Raw genomic sequence first — 27,085 nt, 5'->3', positions numbered from 1 at the left:
AGATCGTGAACTGTATCCAGATGTATAGCCTGACCAGGAACATAAAAACCCTCGCCATGTTGCGGAAATCTAATGGTACTAATTTCTTTTAATGGCAACAATAACTAAAAACTTCATTGACATGTCACCTTGCATGTCAGTCTCTAATCTGTGTGTCAGTCTATTGCTGTCAAAGTGTAAACAAACTTTATTTTAAATGTGCGCAATTGATTTTGTGCATGAAATTGCTAAAATCTTTTTATAGTCGTGAAAGAAAAGTGGTTCACAATGTGTTAAAGTATTTGTCGAAGAGAAATACCAAGGGTTCGGACAATATTTTCATTGAATATTGTTTCCAACAAAGGTTGTCAAATTGACTGACATGTTTATCGTATAGTACAGTCCACTATGAAAATTAGCTGTGGTTTGTTTCAACTACCTATTTTAAAGTTTTTTGTCACTTTCTAAGTGTTGAATTTTATGGAATTGGGAAAGAAGTACCGAGTTTGAAGCGTTCATGAGCAGACATTGCAGTTGAATATTCAAGTTCTGAATTTGATTATTGATGAATAATAAAATAAATCCTACTAGCTCGATTGATGGTTTCATTTAATTTATTTAAACCAGGTTACCTATAATAATATGTTTTCGTTAATTTATGAAAATATTAAATTAGCCCGTAATCCTGAATCCTGATACATAAAGTTAGTCTATTAATTTAACACAGGTACGACTGTACTCAGTGTTGCACTATCATATGCAATTGATGCGCCTCTATGCCAGGGTTTTTATGTTCCTGGTCAGGCTATAAACAGTTTTTCGATATTAATAAAAAAACATAAAAAACGTGTGCGATATTATACATACACTCAAATGAATGTTAATATTTACGAAGTTGTGTTAAAACCCAGTAATACATTAATTTTAAGTACCTATTTTCATTTATCTATGTTTTTATGAATCCTATGTATTCAAGTTATGTTATGTCAGTCTTGTAAGTACATAAAATGTTGTTTATATTTCTGTTAAAATACAATAATATTATAGTTTCTATTTTTCAATTTTATTTCAAGCTAGCTGCTTTCAGTCATTATAAGAGTTTTGATAAATATTGTAATTACTTTTTATAATAAAAGCATATGACAGTGTAATAATTGTGTATTATTTCCATTATAATTTCATTAATATGTAATAGATCAGACTATACATTTTTTTTGTATAAAAAAAAATTACAACTGTGTAAGATGCTACTGTCTGTATTTTGAGGACAATACGAAAATCGCCTTTTGTATTTTGCATAATGATCAAGGCTGCACCAAGACAAACGGGACTATTCCCACCTCTCGTTCCCACCACTGCAACTCCTGTGTAGCCAGGATCTACAGCTTGACCGCCACAAAAACCCAACCAATGAAGGTCAAGTTTGTCCCGGGGGAAAGTTAAACTGTCATTGGACCCGCAACGAAATTAATCAGAAGAACATAGGAGGAGTTCGAAATTAAGGTTCGACTTCCCTCCATTGCAAAGCGGATGACAGCATGACAGGTGACAAACAAAGGTTTAAAAACAAGAAAATGTTAAGAAACGAAACCTAGGCTACTACTAAGACTGAATAAACATGTTTTCTTTCTTTACTAACGAAACTACGTTCCGTACTACACAACGCCAGTGATGTTTGTTCGTTCGAATCCCGGATATACATTTTTGTTGTTGTCATGGACGTATTTTAATCGATTTATGAATGATTATACGTTATCTAGTCGTCCATAGTACAATCTCAGATCAGTCTGGTTGGTTACCAGGGTAATTCATGCGGATCATGCGATTAGAAGAATTAAAATGTATCTAATACAGGCGGAGTACATCAAGATAAGCATTGCACCTACTTACTAGTTGTCTATTTTGCAACAAATAATGTATAGTGTGATGCGATAGTGGATAGGTATAATGTTTTTAACAATTGATCAAAATTTTTCAACAATTTTTTCATTCTCTTCTTGTCGTGTCGACAACAAACCTACACAGCCTCAGCCCAAAACTCCGCCACAAGAGTGGCGTTGTCAGTAGCCTTCATTAAATCTTCCCGCGTGCAGTTGTTTGGGCACGCAGGGCACGACATCATATGCTTCGTCGACTGGGGAACAAAACCACATTTGCACTCCAAGTTTGAGCCATCCAAGAATCCCCACCTGAACAGATTGACCTTACTATGGCCGACCTGCGTCCGAAGTCTATTTAAAGATTTCTATGTAGGCCAGGGGAGCTCATGTCCAGGCGGATGACTCTCAGACATAGGGACAAAAGGGCAGGGAAGATATGAGGTGGAATTGTGTGAAGCAATCGTAATCATTTGACAGTTCATAACGTACGATAAAGTCAGTTAAACAAAGCGTTTCACAGAATAATCGTACGTTATGAACTGTCAAATGATAACGATTGCTTTACACAATTCCACCTCAGCTCTCTCACGCCATAACCTGCATCTCTCTTTTGACCGATCGTCATGAAGGAGAGGGGGCACATTTTTTCATTTGGCAGGTATTTTGTGCCAGCATTACTAAAAGTATTTTCACCCATAACTCAGCGTGACATATGCGCATAAACTTCTCGGGTCAACCCACCACACCTAGCGATCTTACATCAACGGAGGTATTGCGTACGCTATTAAGGCCGTCCCGTTAAATTTATAACGTTACCGCACTTATTTTATCGCCACTACGTCTTGCTTAGTTGCTTTGCTGAGCTTTACCGTGACCCCGTGCTGTGATTTATTTGAGGCATGCATGTGTTCGGCCATGTTTATAGGACGTACACGAAGTGTGTTGATTTATAAGAAAAATACAATAAAAATACAACATTATTTTTGAAATAAATAATAGCACATAGGTAGTTTTTTCAATACGCTAGATAGAGTTGGTCTAAGTCTTATTCCTCCTACAAATTAATATAGACTGAAACGTAAAGAAGCCTCTACTTAGTGGAAAATATACGGAAAGGAAAAATTCTCCAATCGGCGATTTCATGCTCTGTAGAAAAATTTAAAGTAGAAACTATCTACAATAAAATTACTATTAAGTATAAATATTTCCTTATCACCCGTATCGCGTGCATTCTTTCTGTCCTTTACCATAAAACAAAAGAATTAACAATCGTCAGTATAGGTATTCCTATTTTATAAATTAGAATAACTTCCGTATTAGAAAATCAACTCATCTATCGCACTTGTTGTAGACCTATGCATTACGAGCAATACACACACTTCATGTATACGCATTGTAAAACAGATCAAAGATCTATTCATGTGAATACCTAAGTACACGCGTGATCGAGTTGTAGGCCATTGTCTACCATGCAAATGAGTTCCAGAGCCAGTCTATTTTGACTCTGTTTGACTTGCGTTCAAACAGCCCAGCGGTGTAGGCCTTTTTGCATAAAACTCTTTGATCCGTCCTGTTGTTTTAGGACAGAAAGGCACTGTTTACCTATAATTACAGTGCGTTTAAATTGGCCTGAAATAAGAAATTTCACCCTTTGGATGACACGTAAGTAAGCACCATCCTACGTAATTTTAATTTTAGGGCCCGTATTATGAAACGTCACCACAGTTTTATTCTGTTCTTGAATGTAGATTAATATTTGAGCATGTCCTTTTAGAATAAGGGCATAAAAATGGGTTTAGGTATTCACGATATTAGTTAAATTGAGATATTTTTTGAGAATATCAAATATTGTTTTATTATTAGGTAGCTATAACTATAATTATTTAGTGGTCAGATAATTAGACATTAATATTAATCTCAATAATATGACAATAATCTGCATTAGTTTATCATTTTTAGTGTTACTACCTATTTAATCAATCAATCAATCAAACCTAAGAAGTGGTAGTTAGGAAAAGGGGAAGAAGCGCTATAGGTACAATGTCGTCACTACCAAATAGGTTCTTTTACTCTGGTCATCCTGCTCACCCTCCTCTTGAGGTGTCTTAAGTGAGCAGAATGTCGAGTTTGCCGCGCGAGCCCGTTCGCCTAGTGTGGACGCACCATAAAGGTTCCTTGTCAGGACTACGGAACCCTAAAAACTAAGATTAGAAGTATAGAATTACCTAGCAGTATAGAAACGCCCCACAAGCTTGAGTCTATTATTTAGAACCTAGTTTCAAGTTGTGCTTCTTAATACGGGCCTCTCGACTATCGAGTGAATTTTAGTAAGTACCTAAGTAATTTACCTAAGCGAGCTTCACCTTTGATCTCTATTACTCAATAAAAATAAGAAAGAACGCACATTCCCAGTTGTATTGTATGATGTTGTAACAGGCAAAGAAGTCATTCAGTAGTATGTAGTAGGTATCCACCTACACAATAGGTACGATCCAACCACATCTTGAAGCGTTATATTATGTAAGTCGAAAGGTTATCGAGAATATTGTCTTTATTAGTCAGTAGCTATTCATATTTTGCCCATATTGTGGGAAGAATTACTTACTGTACATTATGGACTAATATTGAATAGTTATGTTGTTTATGTAGATCGTGGACTGATCTATTGTCGGTTTGTGTGTTGAGGTGACTCACTACTACGACTTGTAGGAAGTTTACGTTAAAAGTAATTGAATCAGTGAACTGTGTGTCAAGAAGATAGAAGTGTCGTTTGAATTAGTACATCTTTTTAAAGGTAAGTTACGTGTATTTTTTTTGTTACCTGCTATGAATTGATCTTTTTCTTGATAATGACGATCTTATCATACATCAGTTGATTGCGTGATAATATTCGTTTTGATTTGAGCATCTAGGGTTGCACCATCTTACTTTAATGCAATTTAGCCTAAAACAAAAAATAAGTTAAAGTTCAATAACTTTATGTCCATTGACGCAAAATAAATAAATAATTTCAAATGTTACATCCCTTAATTTGTCCTTTACCTACCAATTATATTGTTTAGTAGGTAGGACCTGGATAGGTCCTGTATTAATTTGAAACGGAAAATGGAAATGTATTTAATTGCTGTAGGTATTCGGCTTAATCCATGACACACAATGCTGGCCATACGCGAACCGCAATGCAGGATTACACTAATCCCACTGATTAAAATTGGCATAGATTGGACGTTGTTATTCCATGACCAATGACCATACAAAGCTGAGAACATTCGTTTATTTGATAACGGTTACATAGCCGAGAATTTAATATGAAACCTTGGATAAAACCTAGAACCTGATTACTTTACTTTTCAAAATTCTTTATTTAAACAAAACACATTATACAGTTACACTATAAAAATAATACTATACAGTATAACTTACATCTTAAATGCGATAACACTTCACCAGGCCAAAAACACCTCTCAAAGCTTAACTGCACTGAGTTTATAAACAAAACTATTAGCTAACACAAATAATTGTAAAATATTATCATAAAGCAAAAACATTATGAAGCTTTTAGTGTAAACTTCATATTTTAAAGAATGATTCAAATTCAATGATTCAGAACCTGATTAAAATACGATGCAAAACCTAAAAAAAAAGAAATTCAAGTCGGTCTCGAGCATTGAGGGTCTAGTAAGTAACAGGAACCCTACAAATGAAATGTTACGGGACAATAAAAAAGAAAGCATCAAAACATTACTAACATTGAAGAAAACTTCGAGAAATTATGTACCTACTTTGAGATGTGTAATATGTATTATCAACTGTTTGTATTCACCTATTGGGAAGACAATGGCTCCTGAAATACAGTTTACACTAGTTTAGGAGCCAGGGTTTCAATATAAAATGTTACAGTGTATTACATCAATAAAGATATTCTATTCAATAGAATATTGTCTACTAAACACATCTTCAATAGTATTCTATTGAAGATCTTTAATATTTTCAATACTTTAGTCTTAGTCCCATTATTTTGATTTGTATGTTTACAGAACCACAATGTTCTTCCTCACGCTAGCAATATCTTTGCTAGTCGGGTCGGTGTACTCCGACCACCACGATAGAACCAACCAGTTGCCTGACAGGTCCACCATCGTCCACCTCTTCGAATGGAAGTGGAAGGACATCGCTGATGAGTGCGAGAGGTTCTTAGCTCCCAAAGGATTTGGAGGTGTTCAGGTTTGTAACTTTAACAATCTTCCAAAATTGAGTGACTAGTGCCCGTTTTCACAAACAATCCCTAATTTTTAAGTGACCCCTATGAAAACAAAATTCCTGTTATGTGTTAGCATAGGGGTCACTTAAAAATTAGGGATTGATGGTGAAAACGAGCATAGGTCTAACACTTAAGCACTAAGTCAGTTATTGCTTGAGGTATGGGAGCGGTGTGGGAGGGTGTTTTTGTAACGTCAAACGTCAGCGAGACTTCAGATCTTCAGAATTATATGTTTTGTCAATCTATACTTCTATACTAATATTATAAATGCGAAAGTAACTCTGTCTGTCTGTCTGTCCCTCTTTCACGCCTAAACCACTGAACCGATTTTGATGATTGGCATAGAGATAGTTTGAGTTCCGGGAAAGGACATAGGATAGTTTTTATCCCGGTTTTTGAAACAGGGACGCGCGCGATATAGTTTTTCTGTGACAGACAAAATTCAACAAATTCAACGCGGGCGAAGCCGCGGGCGGAAAGCTAGTTCACAATAATTATTTCAATGTCACCCCTTGCTTCCCCGGCCGCTCCCATAGGTACCTATAACATTGAATATTCCCTAGTAAAATAATGTTGACAATACTGAAATAGGTAGATGAAGTCTCTGTATTATACAAATTACTAACAATCCCGGTAACCCCTCGTGGTAAGCTTTCAACCATAAGAAATCCAGCGGCGGCGGGTTTCAAACCCGCGTTCCACGGATCACGAGTCGGCCAGTCCGATACCTTCACCGTTGGGCTATAGTCGCCTAAAATTAAACATCAACGAATTGTTCACAGATTTCCCCACCATCAGAAAATCTGATCATCCACCAGTCTGATGGATCGAGGACATGGTATGAACGTTACCAAGTGATGTCTTACAAACTGAAGACGCGGTCTGGAGACCGAGAAGACTTCTTGAATATGACCCGAAGGTGCAACCAAGTGGGAGTCAGGTAGGATATGTTTGTTTATGTATTGGTACTTAAACATTCATCTTGAATCCAATTCTGAAATACCCTACGTGATACGCTGCTTACTGGTAGATTTCTCATCAAGTCCACCAAAAACATACCTATTTATGTAAAATGTTGCCAATACGACCGGTATTTCTATCACCACAATCACTGTAAAAAATTTGTCTGCGAGTTTGCATCTAGGCTTTTAGTTGGCAGACCACCGACTTTTATTTATTTATTTATTTATTGCACATAATGGATACATAATTATTTTAGTTGGTAGATAGTTGGATCGGGCTGTTAATTAGTATGGAGATGTATGAAAGTGCGCACATTACACCGATTTGGTATCGGCCGATTCTTAATACAAACTAAATTGGGCCCAACTATCGGCCAACTAAAAGCTAGGTATGCGCCGTCGCTAGCGAGTAAGTCAAAAATCTATGAACAGCTCTCGTGTAGAGCTAAACATAACTCTCTAACTCTAACACCTTAGTTTATATTCCACATGTTTTTAGCTGTTTCGCTGTCGTCACATGGACGTAAGATAAAAAGTTTATTCACTTCTTTACGTAATTACTTTTCTGTTATTAGTATTAGTACGTAGTACTTTATTATTCTGTGGTATTAGTCCTTGTAGTAAGGAAACGGGCAAGCCGGCTTCTTATTCCTACTTTAAGTAAATTTGCTGAAAGCATAACCCTTGCTATTATCTTTAGCATTACCGTTGCAGATGACGCATTTTTCAATAAAGATTGATTGCACTAGGATACTGGCTCAGAAGCAATTCCGAATGGATTCAGAATAATACCTAGCAGTTTGATCGAAAGTTCGAATTAGTTTCCGATGTGATCGGACGTTGCGGTCCCTCAATACTCCGTGTTTGTTTCTAAAGTAATTTCATTTCTGCATAGTTATTGCGTTATGCAATCTATGTCTTATTAACAATAATAAAAAAATATTGAACTAAAGAGTCCTACCCCTTATTGATAAAAGTTACACCCTAGTTGAACATTGTGAAAGTAAAGTGACGTTTAGTATGGAAACTTTTTATTATTAACGGGTTAGACTTAATTTAGTATACATTTAAGTAGGTAAGCTGCAACAATTATTTGATACAGTGATAGGTATGTTAGATAGTTCTAAGAAGTAGAGTCATTTTAAACACCATAATACTTAGTCTAGTCCTGAAGCCCTGTTCTTCAAGTTCCAAACTAGGCGAGGTTAGGCACTACGTCATCATGGTAAATGTCAAGTATTTTCAGTTGTCTGTACTTTAAGTACTAATTTGTGAAATATAAGACCTAATTTTAGTTATAGTCATTGCCACTTTGTCTAATTTTGAGGCGTTACGTCATTTTTGTTTTCGTCAAGTGTGAGGTTAAACTACTAAAGTGTTTTGTTGTTAGTGCATCATCATCCTGTCACGTAGGACCACCTAACAAACTCACATGGTGGTGTACCTAGGTCAGGGTTTCCCAATTTTTTTTTGCCAAAGAACCCTAATTGATTATACTTTTCCTAGCGGAACCCCCGTACTACTCCGCCCGCACGCCCTGCCCCTCCCTTGTGCGTAAACAAGTCGGTGCGCGCGAACAACGTCGGTCACGAAACGTGGGATAATATTTTTTACGGAACCCTTGCGGCCTTTCCACGGAACCCCAGGGTTCCGCGGACCACCTTTCGGGAACCGCTGACCTAGGTAATCGTTTAATTAAGCTTAAAATATGTAAAGATTATGACAGATATGGCCACATGGTATGAATGATTACCATTATCAAACAATAGTTAATTGCATTTAAGTATGTAGGTAGGTACCTACTTACTGGAGACAACAAAATGCAATATTAGGTACATGAACCAAAATAGCTTTGTACCTATAATTAATTAATGTAACTTAGCGATACATAATTTTATTGCCGTGACATTAATTTACTTTATACCTAAACTTGGGTTTTGGCTATAATGAAGTCGTTAAAATGATACAATTTACAGTAAAATTTGAAATGACAATTGGGCTGAATTTTTTTCTGCAAAATCTCAGTTATTTACTAATAACATAATGTGGGTTGACCGACCACTTCATAAAGGTAGCAGGAAGGCGCTGGATGCAGGCCGCTATCAACCGGGCGATGTGGAAATCATTGGAATTGGAAATCAATAAATTACCCATGTTCATCAGTGGCCGTCCTGTGGCTGAAATTATGATGATGAAACTAAAGATAGGCAGTCGTATTTTGATTATATTGGAGAGAGTTTAAGAGTTGATTTGGAGGTTTTTAATCATGTCCTCTTGGGGAACCATTGGGAAAGACTGTCCTTCCTTTAAAGTTTTATAAATCAAATCTTACTGCTTACCTACTTACTAACATAATTATTATATGTTTTTGTCTGTCTCCTGTCTATAGTATATTGTAAAAACCTATCGTAATTTCATTTGATTTCGATAACACGTCACTTAGATATTATCATCATAATATTGATGAAAATAATAACTACGTCAATTAATTGACGAAGGAACTGGAAAAATTTAATTAATTTAACGTTGCAAGTGGTAGACTTATACCTAATTTATCAAATAATCTTAAAGTAATTTTCCTTATCAATTACAGATCAGATGCACTTATGTTTAAATTCGGCCTTATCTTAACATCTTACGATTTTAATTACGCCTTAGCCTAAGCGGTCGGGCTGTTGGTCAGTATGGAGATGAATGAAAGTGCGCACTTCACACCGATTTGATATCGATTTACCATTGATTTCGAAGACTGGTTTTAGTTTCATCATGTACCTAGATGAAACCGAAATCCGTCAATTGTTACAACTGAGCTATTTAGTATAGGAACTGGAGGAGCTGGCCATAGGAGTTTGTTCATATTATTTGTTCAGTTAAATTAGTTGATTGATTCAAGGAATATGCGATGCGAGGGACCTATGCATCATTTACTTTTCTTATTCTAGGATTTACGCAGACGTGGTCGTCAATCACATGACTGGTGATCATCCAACCAACAAAGGCACTGGAGGCAGTACAGCGGACTTCAAAAAGTACAGCTACCCCGCTGTACCATACACCCAGGATCATTTCCACCATCCGTATTGCGTTATCAACAATTATCAGAACGCTGAAGAGGTCTGTATGGGTATATTTTAATTTCTTTACCACGTTTTAAAGGGCTGACCTACAATATAAATTTTAATGCTCGATGCATGATCGATTCATACATTGATCGTAAGACGATCGAGGATGTGAAGGAATATTCCTACGTCTTTTAATATCATATTATAACTTGAATGTCTGTCTCTCTCTCTCTCTTAAAGCAAAGCTGATTCATTAGTATTCAAGTTTGAATCTAGCTTTTAGTACCATTTCATAGTTCCTTTCTTTCGATCTGTCTGTGAAATAGACAAAGGCAGAAAGGCATTTGAAAGTCGCAAAAGTTACAGTATACCTACCTACTTACTTCAATATTGTCAACTACAGGTACGGAACTGCCAACTTTTAGGTTTGAAAGATTTGAACCAAACAATCCCGTATGTCCGTCAAAAGATATTCAGATATTTCAACAGATTAATAAGACTCGGAGTCGCCGGGATAAGGTATTTAATAAGGAAAAATTTTCAAAATGTATTGTGATTAAAATTGATGTCATTGTTTAAGAAAGTGACTAATATTAAGCCCCTACTTCTTATCTTATACATATACTTCTGAACGTAAATAATGTAATGGTTCTAACTTTTTTAATAAAGGTTGTGGATAGCAACACATTCTGTGGTAAATGCGTGTTTCAGAAATCGTAGAGCGAAAATTGCTTTGAAAACTTCGTAAATGTTTCTTTTCATCATTACCTTTTGATCACTATTCATGTTCTGTATGAATATTAAACAGTGAGTATTAATTTTTAATGAATTCACCCGCAAGCTTATTTCTTTCTTGTTAAAAATCATGTTTATGCATTTTTTATCACAACTGCTAACTTCGCTTATCTGTGTCTGGTGCGCACTATGAACTTTGTATCCTCGTTATGGGTTATTCCACTTATGCCCATCGAATTGCCCCATCAATGGGGGATTCTGAACTTTTCTTTCACAAATCCCCAATTCAGTGCTATGAACTGAAAGCCCCATCAAAGTGAGCTTTTCTCAGCAAGATAGTAGATAAGTGGAATAACCCGTCGTTATTTTATGTTGTCAATAACCATTACAGGTGAGGGGGTGTGACCTTGTCGGTTTGAAGGATTTGAATCATGGCCATTCGTTTGTTCAGAATAAAATCGCTGATTTCTTGAATGATCTTATTTCTCTCGGGGTTGCTGGGTTTAGGTGAGTGTGCTTTGGTAATTAACGAAAACGATCCATTAGGATGGGTTGCACCGTCTTACTTTAACTTTGACAAATATCTGTCATACTCCAAACAAAAAACACCGGTTATCGTTATAGTTACGGTCAAAGTTGGTGGTGCAACTCAGCCTTTAATCTAAAGTGAGTTAAATTTTCAACGAGAGTTGGATTTTAATAAGCTCTTCTTTTCAGGTAGGTACGTAGGTATGTCTTACGCTTACAGTGCACAAACTAAAGGGTGTCTACCAATAGTCTTATTGGTCACATATTACCAGCATTTTCTATGTGATCGATATTAAAATCTAAGGAAACGGATTTTTCAGTGTTCTGTTGTTAAACATTTTATACACAGATAGAGTTTTCTCTCGTCTGTGTGCTTTATTATGACGTAGCTTGATTTACGGTTTAACACTAGAGTGCTCGCGCCCCTAAATACTCCTAGAGTGCTCGCGCGGGTGACATATGTCCCCCATTATGATATGGGTTTATTTTTGCTAATCTTATTTTATACAAGTAAAACAATTTATAATATTAAACATCAACTATATTTCTTACTAAATAATTTTAAAAAAGTGAGCAATTCTTTCATGAACTCTTATTATAAACAAAAAGAAATACTGCAATATTTTCCAAATATTTTAGAGTCAAAGTGACCAAAGTAGTTTAAATAGTCCTTGGACCCATTCTTTTTTTCAAAATATCACCTAATTAGAAAGTTAATCAATAGATTGATCTTATTCTGTGATATTTTGATCACAACTCGGACACGATATGATTTGATGATCTGGACAAAAACGCCTATTCCACTCGTTACATTTGCTTACGAGTGCTTCGATTTCTTGCTCTTGTGCGAAAAACACATCGTCCTTTGCCACAGTACTGGCAAGTTTTGTGCTAGTTGGTGTTCTCGCAACCCCAGAAGAATCCTGGTTTTTAATTTTATAGCCCTAGGTGTATTATTACTACATTACTTACAATCTAAAACAACTACTTTCTTGCGTCAGTTTATGCTTATATAAAGCAATATAATTATTGTAAATATTTAAAAAATGGTTAAAACTTATAACTTTGAGCTTACATGAAAGTAAACTTGATTTTAAACCGTGACGATAAGGGATCAAAACAATTCCTCGAGTGCTCGCGCGGGGGACTTGCGTCACCCAAACACTTTAAATGTTTTCTGCACTCACGTTGATGCGTCTAGCAAGATGGCATTACTACTAACATGTGCGACAATACATGCTCGAGGAATACCTGAGAAGGCAGCACTGTAGCTCGATACCTATTATCGAAAAAATATTTACGAATTTTACACCCTGGGTGACATATGTCACCCGCGCGAGCACTCTAGTGTTAAAAAAAAATAGATTACAAATCGCTTACATGAGAAAAACAATTGATTTACATTCAAATTAATTAAATTGGCGAGCGTGAAAAGACTTAAACCAACACAGTACCTACACAATTTTTAACAAAAATATATTATTTTTTATTTTTAATCATCTTTTTAATCTAGAGTTGACGCCGCTAAGCACATGTGGCCTGCAGACCTGGGAGCCATCTACGCAAAGCTTCACAATCTGAATACGGATTTTGGATTCCAGCCCAATACAAAACCGTACATTTACCAAGAAGTTATTTACTATGGCAACGAACCGATCACTCCTAAAGAGTACACTATGTATGGAGATGTTACTGAGTTTAAGGTAAGTTAACACTGAAGAACATCCAATTTTTCTATGATATAATATGAATATTAGAGACCCGCCCCAGCTTCACACGGATGGGTCCTATACATAGTACACATTATAAATTTTCTCTTAAATCATTCTATCTATTGCTGAAAATTGCATTAAATTGCGTAGTACCTACCTACAAAAGATCTAAGCGTACAGACAGTGGAAGCGATTTTGTTTTACACTATGTAAAGAAGATCCCTGCAATCTATGCTCATCAAATCCACCTCTAGTATCTTGTATTCATACAAATAGCATAATAAAATGTTAATTTTTTTACACGAAAATCCCCTTTAATGTTTGGAGCATATGTATACTTTTTCGGTGCACAAATTGCTCCTGTAGTCCGTTGTTCGCTTATCAAATTATTTGGGGCTTTGCACCAATGCAATTATGCAAAATTATAGATAACACTGGTATTTAAATGTTTTAAACTTTAAAAACATGCTATTAAAAAGATAAAGCCAGCACTGGCTGTTTTAAAAAAATTTTGCGCCCCAAAATAATGTACCTACTGCTAGACATAGGCCTCCCCCAATGAGTTCCACAATGACTGGCACCTACCCGCTACCTTTATGAGGTCGTCGCTCCATCTTGTTGGTGGAGGTCTTACGCTGCGGTATACGGTACGTGGCCTCCACTCCAGAACCTTGCTGCCCTATCGGCTATCAGTTCTGCGTAACGTGCCCTACCCACTCATTGACACTTGCTTGGTAATCCGTCAAGCTATGTTAGCGACTTTAGTTCGTTTACGGATGTCCTCACATCTAATTAGATCTCGTAAAGAACCACCGAGCATGGGGAAAGCCTATGTTCAGCAGTGGACCTCTATAGCTGAAATGATGATGATGAAATTATGTACTAAAATACTTACTGACCAAAACTTTCTCAAAAGGCTTTCCCTACCGCTGATATAATAATTAATTTCAAAGTTATAGGACAATAGATCAAACAATCGGCTCTTAGCGGATCGTTTGCCGCACAACTTAATTGCCCATCGTCGTTGTTAGAAATAAGGGTTTAATAGATATAGATGCAGTAGCACCAATTTTAGTTTGTGTATCTCTAAAAGAGTCTGATAATAAAATGGGAAAGTTACATTGTCTGACTATACGATTTTAGGAATTGACCGAAACCTATTCCATAAATTTTGGCACCTTTGCTTGCAGGTTTTGGCTTGGTAAAAAGTACATAGTAATCATAGCCTATGTGCTGTTCTTATGTTAGAGGTATAATCCAGTCTACAGTTTGATATATTTTTCGTTGAAAAGTAGATTTATACACATACGAGTACTTACATATAACATTTTAAAGCATAGATAAAGATTCGTCCCATTATTGCGCCTCTTGTTTGCCCACTAGTCGCTCAAAGCCTACTAAATGACGGATAATCTGCATAATTAATATAATTATTATAGATTAATTCATAATCGATTGATATGAAATATTTGGGTGCAGTGGGATCTTCTGATAAATCATTAATTAACATACTTAAAATTTCTAGAAAATTGATGTAAGTACGTACTACATAGGTAAATTTCTGTCAAGATTAGTTTCAAATCACATAAACAAAATGTGCACGTATTAAGTAATCAGTACTTTTTATCAATAAACAATAATAATTATAAGAATTCGTAGTTACTGAACAACTGCCAATCTAGAAATCTTTGGGCCCATGTTCAGCAGTGAACGTCTGTGGCTGAAATGATGATGATGATGATGGTGAAGAACAACTGCCGTGGGTCTTGTGCCACATCTACTTCTCTCAAATGCTCGCAAATCATGTCTTTGGTAGACAAGGCTCTGTAATTTTTTGTTAACAATTCAGAGATAAATGACCAATGAGTTGACTTCATCGGTCACCCAAATGCAATCATCTACTCACTGTTGGTCAAATGCGTAATAAGTATCGATATAAATCGAAACGATAACGGATTTATTAGTCGACACTACAATGATTGATATCTACATGCAGTGATTATAAATCTACGTGAGGTATTGCGTAAACTGATATGAAGTACCTACTTACTTACATAGAGGCAACTGTTAAAGCGTGGTTAAAGAATACCAAAAAAACAAAGGAAGTCTAATTGCCTTTTTATTAGGCATAACTAGGTGACGGTGAATGTCATACGGGGTCAAAGGCTGCCTACATTCGTGCATGTTATATTGACGCACGTTCATAGAGCTCACGCCATAAGCTCCCCTGAGGATGTCTTTCGGGACGGACGATGGCGTTGCGACGCGATATATGGTGTCACTGTTTTGACCCATCGCACGGCCTGTAACCACTGGGGAGTTTGTATCTATGCTCGTTTTATGAGCCTAAATGATGGTGGTGTATTCCCAAGTTCAATAAATGGAAATACATTATAGATAAAGGATTAATATTGTATCATTTTAAAATGCCTACAATAGGCCAAATGAACTTACTGTCGAAGTTATAACTAAAATTAATCTCTACCATTTTAATAAAGAAGACTTTTTTCATAATGCTCACAGTTTTGTTTTAAAATAATGATATATCGTAATGGACAGATGACTTGCAGTTGCAGGAAAGGAAGGCGCTGGATGCAGGCCGTTACCAACCGGTAAATCTGCAAATCATTGCGGGAGGTCTATGTTCAGCAGTGGACGTCCTGTAACTGAAATGATAATGATGATGAAGTAATTATACGTGCATTATTAATCTAATTTAAATTATTTTTGATTGAAAATTTGATTGCGCTGAAATTAGCAAATCAGTTTAAATGTGAAATCATTAATTATTTAATTTGAAAACGTGATTGTACGGAAATTGCCGAATCATTGTCTTAGTGTGAAATTATTAATATTTAATCATGGTCAAGGATCTGGTGAAAATTTTAATTATCTATTGACACCTGTATTTACAAACGATGCTTAAAAGTGAATCAGCAAATCTAACACACAGCGTTGAATAGAGCTCTGTGATTGGTTCGTGATTCACCCTGTGCGTCCACGCTTATTGTGAGATCTCATAGTAATGTTTGTGAATACGGGCGTGAATCTACTGCTCTATTTCTATTGTGATACGGGCGTTATCGTGAACGTGGGATTCCGGTCTTGTGACTTTGCAAGTTTAAAGTTCGCCTATCGTCAAATCATGTACAATGTTCAAACTAATTTACAATACCCCTTAACAATGAAGACTTAAAGTTTATTATTGAGATAGCCACTTGATGGTAGATTGTATGTATCATCAGCCCAACTTTGGTTACGTCGTGACAAGGCATTGTCAGTTCACTTTGTGGAAATTTGCTTTGTAAATCTTTATCGAAGGAACATAAAAGGCTCAAGTCTCTAATGGGCAGTTATTTAGGGCAGTTTGACCTAAGCAACTGTAACGAGTTACAACCAAAAGTTGTTTATATCAAAGGGCTACTGAAAGATCCAACGTTTTATCATAATAACTACAATCCAGATGATGATGCAGATTATTGCATATAGATATTGAATATTACCGGGTCGTAAATTAAGTATATTGTCCACCTAAAGGACTTACCTGGATGCAGGCAGTCCAGGACCGGTCGTTATGGAAATCCTTGGGGGAGGCCTTTGTCCAGCAGTGGACGTCATCTGGCTGAAAAGAACGAACTAGTCTAGACTAGTGTACTAAGTGTACCTAGGTACACTTTAGAAAATAGCTTATTGACATTTAACCATGTGAATATAGCGAGTTCAAGTTTAAATTAATGTATTATGAACTCCTCAAGGACGCGTATTGTTAATTAATACGTACCTATTTAATTAAACATAACACATATTTACACGCTTACATCAATATACTTATTTGTTAGGTACCCACAGCGATGGCAAATTGAATATTGTGCTAGCAAATAAACAATCCGTTAGTATTTACATTACAATGGTTTGGAAACATCTCGGGAAATTATGGCTTTAATAAATAATAACGTAACTTGATGGCATTAATATGTGTATTTGCAATAATTAACATGAGAAGCGAGCGATATTTATCCTCACATTGTAACGGGAATATTTTATTGTGTGTATGTAAATATAATATAGGTACTTAACAATATCACAGAATAAAATAGGTAGCCTAGTAAAAGAAAATCAATTTTAATGATATCCATTTAACAAAGCTTCTCTTTTGTAAAAGAAATAATTCAGTAACTAGCTACAAAACTGATTATTATTTTCCTTGGGTCTCTCCCCAGGGATAGATAAAGAATTCCTGTGATAGACATTACCATAGCTGGGCACCGTTAATCAAATAGTTAACTTCGTTAATCGTTAAACCGTTAATAAAAAAATTAACTTCGTTAAACGTTAAAACGTTACATTTAGCATGATTTAACGCAAGTTAACGTTAATCGTTAATCCGTTAACACATGATAATAAAACGAAAAAAGTAATTGTATGCAAGGTTCAAATAATTTCGAAAGCTTGTATCGCGCACGGAATTTATTATTCCTCTTTTATGTTTGCGCTACAAGCTTTCGAAGTTATTTGAACCTTGCATACAATTATTTTTTTCTACTGCATTTCAGAATAAAAGCTTGTTTTTAAAAAGTATTTTATTATTATAATTTTATTTTACTTTTTAGTAGTAGATTAAGAGCTAGTGAACGCCAGACCTACGTCATTTTATAAAAGCTGAAAGTTTGTCAGCGTATGCTCCCAATATAGGATAGAATGTTGGTAAATCATGAAGTTTGGGTCATCGTGGCTTTAGCAGCTATCCTAAAAAAACTGTCTGGCAAGGAGTTGGAACTGTCAAAACTGTCTGGCTGATGAGGAAACGACTTCTAATTATTGCCCTAATATTTTATATAAAAATCAACTTTTATGGTATAACGTAAGCCTAACTTTTACGGTGGCTTTTTCTGTAAGTAGGTATATTCAATAGACTGTAATTCTACTTACGTTATACTTACCATAAAATCTGATTTTTACCTATGTATAATATTTGGGCAATAATTAGAAGTTGTTTCGACATCAGTCACACAGTTTTGACAGTTCCAACTCCTTGCCAGACAGTTTTTTTTAGGATAGCTGCCAAATCAACGATGACCCAAACTTCATAATCCACCAACATTCTAACCTATATTGGGAGCATACGCTGACAAACTTTCAGCTTTTATAAAATGACGTAGGTCTGGCGTTCACCAGCTCTTAGTCTGTAGTATCTCAATCTCAGAGCCTTGGTTCAATTACAATACAATTTAGCACCAAAGTGCTCGAAAAGACAAATCCAACAAACCCAAAGTCGATAAGTTTCCACCGTTTCGTTTAGGAATTCCTATGGCCACCTCCTGACTCCATCATCAGGACCCTGGACATCATCTAGTACTAAAGTGCTCGAAAAGACAAATCCAACGAACCCAAATTCGATGCGATGCCGTCGTTTCATTTAGGAGTTCCTATGGCCACCTCCTGACTCCATCATCAGACCAGCTTAATGGTACCATAACATTGCATTTTCATCGTATTTACATAAGTATACCAAATTTCAGCTCAATCGGTTGAGTGGTCTTAAATTCAGTTGCAAGATTTGTCCCACACATACTAACAAGTGAAGTCAATATAAAGCTTGTAAATAAATAAAATAATTTACTTTTATAACTTTTTAAAAAAATAAAACCGACTTCAAATGCGTGAACACAAAAAAAAAAACTAAAAATTAAAAATATTGCGTATAAAAAAGTTCATCCCCAATTTTCCACCCTTGGGGGTGAAATATTTTCTTCAAATTCGCATGAAACCACCCTTTTGATAATACCTATTCAACAAAAAAATAATCGTTCAAATTGATTTATAATCGGCGGAGATATTGCGTATAAAAAAGTTCATCCCCAATTTTCCACCCTTGGGGGTTGTTTTTTCTATTATTAAATTTAAATGGGACCACCCTTGAGGTATTACCTATACGCCGAAAAAAGATTTGTTCAAATCGGTTCATAATTGGCGGAGTTATCGCGTAACAAAAAAAAAAAAAACATACGGGTCGAATTGAGAACCTCCTCCTTTTTTGAAGTCGGTTGAAAATTGCATTAAAACTGTTGTTTTGGGTTCTGGAAGTTCTGGAAGCCCGAACGTACTTGTCAGAACGCGTTTTTCTAGTGTTTTTCAGCGTGCCTGCTGTATCTTTTTGGTAAATAGTAGGTATTGGATTAACGATTAACGGACTTAGGATAATTTAACGGAAGTTAACGAGTCCGTTAACATTTTTTAAAGTTAACTTAAAAGTTAATCCGTTAATAGAAATGTTAACTTCGTTAATTAACGATTAACGGATTAACGAGTTAATGCCCAGCTATGGACATTACCTATAATTATGTACTTCATCTTAATCATTGTTTAATCATGAATCAACGTTAGTCTTCTGTTTTACATTATGCTATTGCTAATGCAAGCCACCAAGTTCGATCTTCAGCTATTTTCGAACTGCTTTTACAAATTGCTTATACAGCAATTTTGCTTAATATCATGGTCCCGTAATAGCACTCCACGCTGCATTTTATAAGATTGGTCCCTTCTTATGAATACATCGACGCCAACGGTTATTACTTTAATACTTTGGTTTTCTGCTGGATAAGATTATTATTATCCTTTGATCTTGCATTAGTACATATTTCTTATATATTACTCTTATATTACTGCAAATGCCTTCCATTCGGTGGGCCGACAATTTCGTGAATATCGCGTGAAATACCTGCACCTGAAGAATCAGTTGTGTAAATCCTTGGGGGAGGCCTTTGTCCAGCAGTGATAGCCTTTGGCTGAAATGGTGACGAAGATTTATCTTTTTAGGTTGGTGCAGAACTGAAGAACGTCTTTCGTGGGGATAATGCAATGAAGTGGCTAGTGTCCTGGGGTGAAGCCTGGGCTCTGTCTCCAAGTGAGACTGCTCTGGTCTTCATTGACAACCATGATACTCAACGAAGCAACGATGTGCTCACTTACAAGGAGTCTAGAGCTTATAAGGTGAGGATCTTGTCATACCTTCGAAAAGATGTTCACTGGTTGGGAATTGAATTCTCGACATGAAACTATTGGAATTGAAGCTAAGAATTTTCAAGCCCGCCCGAGCGGACGACGCCGCAAGCCGCCAGTCTGCTTGTGACCACGGCTGCAGCATCACAGCCGAAACGTCAAGCTGCGAGTATATAATGTAACTCATAAATAATCGTCGCGTTAAGACCCGTGTCTTACTATTTTAGATGAAACTATTGGTACAAAATACTTAATACCAAATAATGTATGTGGTAGGCCTCAGATTATACAGAAAATTACGTCAACTAGTCTATTGGCTAGTAAGAAAGCTACCTTTTAACACAGAATATGGCTGCGGGCACAATCCTCCATTTCCGACGATGACAATATTATAACAATGAACGATGTTCTATCGCAAACAATAATGAAAAATTTAATCTTGTGTTGCAGGCAGCTATAGCGTTTATGCTAGCTCATCCATATGGCGAACCGCGTATTATGAGCAGTTACTTCTTCGAAAATAATGAGCAAGGACCACCTAGTGATAACGAGGAGAATATTGTATCTCCTAGCATTAATAAGGCAAGTATCAAGATCAGCAGACCGCGTAAGATGGAAATTTTAATGAATCCATATTTCTCTGGCATCTACTCTGTGCAATTGACTCCAGTTAGGGAATTGAAATCTTGCTTCAAGTATCCCTCTGTGCAGCGATTTGATTTCCATTTAAAGAAAGAAAGAAAGAAGGAAATATTTATTTGGTACCAAAAATAGAATGATAGAAATCAACATAAAGAGCAAAAAATTATATTTTGTACCAGATTGGTATCTGCTCAGTATGAGGCCATAATAACGTACTCGGGAGCAAGTTACGGCCACTGGTATTCTGCAGATACCATGCGAGAGGGGTGCGTGGCCCACAGCGAACGATAAAACTTACAATATAACAAAAATAAAGAAAAGAGAAGCAAGAGCATTTGCTCTTAATAGGGTACACAATCTTTTAATAATTAATCCCAGTTTAATTAAGACCTAGTCCTACACATTATTTCATCCAGGATGACACATGCGGCAACGGTTGGGTATGCGAACACCGCTGGCGTCAGATATACCAAATGGTGGCGTTCAGGAACGCAGTAAGAGGCACGTCCATCCAGAATTGGTGGGATAACGGCAACAATCAGATCGCGTTCAGTAGAGGGGAGAAAGGATTTATTGTGTTTAATGCTGAGGGACGGGACTTGGATCAGAATTTGCAGGTAATTTACTATACTTATCAGCTATTGAAAACTTGCGCCAAGTCGGTAGTATAGATCGCTTCATCTACGAAGACCCGACCCGCCAATTTTTGATCGAAGGAAGCGCGGGGTGCGGGGAGTTTGATCCGAGCAATCCGAGCGTTATTATTGTAGGTACCGATAACACTCAAACATTCGCGGAACAATGGTGGGACGCGTTTTCGTGGATGAAACGATCTAGACTTCTAGAGTTTCAATTGGCATATTCTTTATTTGATAGTACAATATTAGTTTGGGTAAGTTTCATTATGTGCACAATTAGTTTCAAACCTTAGGTACCAGTATACAATATTCCCAAATTCATCAAGGTATGTTAAGAGTGGATAGGTATTTCTGAGAAAGCTAGCTTCATTTTAGGTCGCACTACACTTTTCGGTGTTTTTGTTGAACAGAATTGTTGTACTTATCCTAAAAACTTAATGTAACAAAAACAGTGTTCCCAAAGAGTGTTTTCGTAATATAATATTATCATAAAATAGTTTAGTTTGTCGAGCTATTTACAAGACATCCCATGTATTGATCGCATCAAACGCAGGCATCCAGTTCTGAAGTCGATGGCATGGAAATAGTGTATTGCAACCCGACAAAGCATTCAGATGAAACGGCACATTCTCGTGAGATTTCTAGTATCATTCGATTATTGCGAGGTATCTACAAACAAGGGCGTGAAATTCACACATACTGATGTCGGGATTGGATACGTTCTCGCAAATAGAGATATCGATGAAATTATTCTAAGTTTTGATAGCATTTGAAGTCACTGGGTGACACTAATTTATTATGTGCGGTTCAAATGAAGTGATTAATTTTTGGGTGACGTCTCAATATCTCATAGTGCAAAAGACACCACAACCAGATGTACTTATACTGTAGCATCTTAAGACATTTTAATAGGTGTCATTTTGGAATAAAATTTTATATCCTGATGTGCTGGCGACTGTACTCACAATGTACAGGACTTAGGATAAAATTTTAACATTCAACAACAATCTTTTCATCTCCAGTAGCGTTTAATTAATACAAAAACAATAGCAGCAAATTCAACAACGAAGCTGAACTACACAACTTAATAGTATCAACGTGCGCGTAAACTCTTTATCTTTGATACTTACACGTAAATGAACTAAGCTTTATTTTTAAACGGTTTTATTTTGCTTGCCCCATTTATATTATTATTAAGGGTTATTTTAAGTAAGCCTTATCCAATTTTTAGACTGGACTTCCTCCTGGTGAATACTGCGACGTGATCACTGGCAAGAAAGAGAAGAACTCTTGTACCGGTATCAAAGTGATAGTCAATAATGACGGCAGGGCCGATATTCATATGTCAAGCCGCGCCGAAGATGTGCACCTAGCCATTCATGTGGGAAAAGAGGTATAATAATAATAAATAATAATAATAAATTCTTTATTGTATAACTTATTTGACAGTTTAAACTCTAGCTAATCTTATGTCTATACCATAAATACCATAGTGGTAAGGCCATCTGCTTCAGACGCAGAGGTCCCGGGTTCGATTCCCAGTGGGGGCAGATTTTTCTGTTCGGTTTGGTTGGTGGTAGGGTTTGTTCTAAGTCCGCCTGGCTAGCTTCCACCATCTTACCTAAGTCTGTCGTCATAACAACAATGTTAACGATAGATTGCCCGGAGTCCTGCAAGCAGGACTTAAAGTACTTCCGGTAGGACGCAAAATTAAAAGATCACAGTTTCGTAAGTATACATTGTACAAAGTTCAAATTTACACGAAAAAATAGAGTGTTTCTTTCTCTTTCACCTAATAGTGCCCAAGATCGAAAAACGCGACTAACCATTAGTCGAAGCCCGATGGCGCACGAGTATACACGGGGGCAGCGCGTTCGCGCTCGCGCGACACATTTTGACGCGCCGCACGGTGGATCGAGCCCATACAAGGTGTTGGACATGGTGCTTTAAATGCAACTACTTAAAACAAGATTGATTTGCATATAAATTGAAAGATGAGACTTCATTCTATCAAATATCACTAATATCAAGTCATGATCTACTATCATAGTTATGTGGTGCGACCGTAAAGTGAACAAAGTCAAAATCATGGATTTTCTGACTTCTGTTTGTATTGTCAATTTATCCAATTTCGTTCACTGGTTTTATGTTATTACTTATTAATGTATTATCTTATACCTTTATCTTAATCTGTGTGTTAAAATGAGTGCCTAAAAAACTTCTAGCTTGGCTATTTTGACGTATTTTTAAAAGGTATTTTTTTTAATGAAAACTGCGTGTTTTAGTTGACATCTTGGGCGATCTTTAACAAACCATGAATGAGAGATGATAGATGACAACGTGGGCGATATTATTACTCAGTTTTTAGACCCTTATTCATCCCTATTTTCGAGAAAATCACAAAAAACTAAATAAAAGCGCCTCATATTTCCGCATAGCAAAATTAACTTAGGTAAAATTCGTTACACTAAAATAATGTCAGGTAAACCAAAGATGTTAATTTTGGTTTATGAGTTGTTTATCGTGTGCAATTCAGTAAAAATACTCATTAAAATGAAAAACCTCAAGTCAAATAGAGATTTGTATGCATTATTAAAAACCACGATGAAAGATCGCGCTAGTTCTTTAGCTAGGATACTAGAGCTGTTTTCGCATACACTCTCTTCAGATAAACAGAGGTAAGTACTAACGTAGTTAATACTTTATGAACATAAAGAAATACTATAAAACAGATATAGTAAAAAAATCATATTGTCATCATCTCAAAAGATTGTCGTTGAATTTAGTACATACCATACATACATTTTGTATGTATTTTTTTCTTCATTTATGATTGTGTTAGGTAGGTACTGAGTTACACATTTTATTTATCAGATAACTATAAAAAAAAAACAATAATTTCATTGACATTGTTTGTCGCAAGAAGAAGTAGTGTCATTATAATGAGCACCAGTTTTTAGCTACAAACGTAGATTGGCTTAGGCAATCTGTTGATTGGAGTCAGTTTTGTAGTCCGCTAAGTCCCTATAAAATTGCATTAGTATGTATCTAACAGCTAACAGAATATAAAATCAAGCTCGACAAAATCGAACAAAGTGATTGTGTGCAATGAAAAATCAGGCGTTTGCAAAAACATTTCTTTCATAAGTTTAACACTTAATGAGAATAAATTTAGAGTATTGTTAGATTATGTATCTAACAGTTAACAGAATATGAAAACAAGCTCGACAAAATCGAACAAAGTGATTGTGTGCAATGAAAAATCAGGCGTTTACAAAAATATTTCTTTAATAATTTTAACACTTAATGAGAATAAATTTAGAGTATTGTTAGACTATGTTACTCTTTAAATATGGAAACAGACCAAAATGAGTGAGTATTTGCTTTTAATTGAACAATAAATACAAGTTTTTCATCACTATATTTTAAGATTTTTTTTCACTTATATTAATTGCCATCTAATAAGTAAAATCTATCACATTAGAAAGATAAACTTGTCAACCTTACACTGTAAAAATTTGAAGTTACTACGTTGACGCAATCTCATTTTATTTTAAAAACACTGAGTAAGGAAGCGATGTCCAACGCTTTGTATGGGCTCGATCCAGTGTGCGCCGGGCCTGGAGTCGGCAACATTTTTTCGATAATATTATAATGAATGTGAAGTATTCCAGCCTAATCAAACATTTATAATTTATTTCTTGTTTTTGTTTTTAATTTGTAGTGTATTTGTAAGTGATAGGTGTAATTTGTAATACAAAGTGACGTACCAAAGTAATTAATTTAAAGTTCCTTATTATAGTTCCTATTAGTTAAGTTAAAAGAAGATAAACAAGTTTATAATATATTAAGAAAAGTAAAAGACTGATTTAACGAAATGATTCTACGACATGACTTTTTATTTAATAAACACTAACCAAGTGTTTACTACTTCTGGTGAGGATGAGTTCAAATTTGAAGGTCACCGTACTGCTGGAAGGACCAGCAAGCAAACACGTACAAATTGCGTACTGCGGGCAGGACTTGCGACGATCTTCTGGCAGGACGTTTAGAACAAAAAACCAGTCCTTCCAGAAGAGCTTCCAGCAGGACAAAGCACCGGGCAATCTATCATTAACAGCATCGTTGTGTTCCGGCAGTTAGAGGTCAGATAGCCAGTTCCTCCGTGGTTGAGGATTCCGGGTGAAGCTCGCTTCCACCTCCGGCCTGATCATCACTTACCGTCAGAAAGAAAGAAAAAAACATTTATTACGATGCAGAATGTATACAGAAAAAATGACAGAAATAGCACATAAATATTACAAGGAAATAAAAAGTGAACTGAGCAGTGCTATCCTGTCGCAACAGCGATGCCCATCGCAATGGGACTCCACTTAGCATATGCCGTGGCCCACGGTGAGGAACGCCACGACGAATCAGGTGGGATACAGGCCAAGAGCTCCCGTATCGTTATGGATAAAAAAAAGATCTAGAGAGATGCCAACTAATGCGCTAAGGTCAAAACCAATTGTCGCATTAGAAATTTACCCACACAGAGTAATTTTTTATTTAAAACTAAATACTTGGGGTCTTACGCCCGTATTCACATTACTATGACGTCTCACAGTGCGCGTGGACGCACAGAATGACACATGAACCAATCACAGATTGCAATATGTATGTATTCAACGCTGTGCGTTCGATTTGCTGCTTCACATAAACAAGCATCGTTTGTGAATACGGGCGTTAGGGAGCTACTGGGTTTTTGAGAATGTCTCCCTTACCTTACTTTCAATTTTTGAAATGAGCGTTGAGGTATTTTTCTAAAACAATTGGTTAATTGAGGTCTACCTCATACTCGACTGTTCGCGGTAGAAATGATTGATGCACTAAGTAATCGTGCATACGCAATGTTGTTGACTTACGTCACTAAGATTGAAATTGCGTATCCAAATTATGTTATCAGTAAAAATATTTCCATCAGCGGTTTACTGCGTGAGTCTGTGTGGTAAACTAGGGTGTCAATTCTGAAATATGAGTTCGAAATATAATTTCAACATCTCTCTCATACTTATTCTGGAGTTAATTTTCGCAGAGTTTAACTCGAAAAGGGTCACGCACGAGGTATTTGACAATATCCGTGATTTGAACCTATTTCGGAATTAAACTGCCTGATTTTATATCTAACAGTGAAATAATATTTATTGTTGAGATTTATCAATTTAATGGAAATCTCCAAAATATAATTTGCATGGTATCCATTCATTAGCAATGAAAGGAAAGATTTGATCGAATTTATTAACCGACTTCATTTGTTTCAGTCTTCTTTACAAACTCGATGAATAGCGGAGGAAGAAAGTTTGACGGCGTAATGAAATAATTAAGTTTTAGATTGTGTATCATTTAGTACCAAATAAATATTTTTTCTTTCTTTCTTTCTTTCTTTCTTTCTTTCTAAAAACTAAGTTTTAAATAGCTAATAACAATAATAAAATAAAATGTTCTATTGTCAAAAGTAATAAAATGTATAATGAGTATTTTACTTCTTTAAACCATTTTTTATAAGCTTGTAGAATAAATACAAGTTTCACACAAGTTCAACTCAACAGTTTAATGGTAAAGAAAATTTTACTTGAATTTCCATCATCCGAAATCCAAAAGGCTTCTCACGAACGTTCTTAAAGTCAAAAACATCATTACTTTTACAT

At 35.9% G+C, this 27,085-nt stretch overlaps 1 protein-coding gene across 3 annotated transcripts; it reads left to right on the top strand.

The window, feature by feature from the left end:
* Positions 1-3,361: 3,361 nt before the first annotated feature.
* LOC135075736 (alpha-amylase-like) lies at positions 3,362-26,787 on the top strand. Of its 3 annotated transcripts, XM_063970202.1 has the most exons (12): positions 3,362-3,521; positions 4,509-4,653; positions 5,897-6,083; positions 6,903-7,060; positions 10,025-10,196; positions 11,271-11,386; positions 12,921-13,110; positions 19,936-20,109; positions 20,569-20,700; positions 21,177-21,377; positions 22,630-22,791; positions 26,699-26,787. In XM_063970202.1, the coding sequence occupies exons 3-12, from the start codon at positions 5,904-5,906 to the stop codon at positions 26,717-26,719; spliced, it is 1,506 nt and encodes a 501-aa protein (XP_063826272.1). In that variant the 5' UTR covers positions 3,362-3,521; positions 4,509-4,653; positions 5,897-5,903; the 3' UTR covers positions 26,720-26,787. The 3 variants fall into 3 exon arrangements, with proteins under 3 accessions (XP_063826272.1, XP_063826273.1, XP_063826271.1); XM_063970203.1 differs by lacking the exon at positions 4,509-4,653; XM_063970201.1 differs by lacking the exon at positions 3,362-3,521 and having other exon boundaries at positions 4,432-4,653.
* The last annotated feature ends 298 nt before the right edge of the window (positions 26,788-27,085 follow it).

This window comes from Ostrinia nubilalis, chromosome 10 (assembly GCF_963855985.1).
Source record: "Ostrinia nubilalis chromosome 10, ilOstNubi1.1, whole genome shotgun sequence".
Classification (NCBI taxonomy): Eukaryota; Metazoa; Arthropoda; class Insecta; order Lepidoptera; family Crambidae; genus Ostrinia; species Ostrinia nubilalis.
The sequence above is the reverse complement of the archived record's forward strand: the minus strand, read 5'-3'. Positions and strand labels throughout refer to the sequence as shown.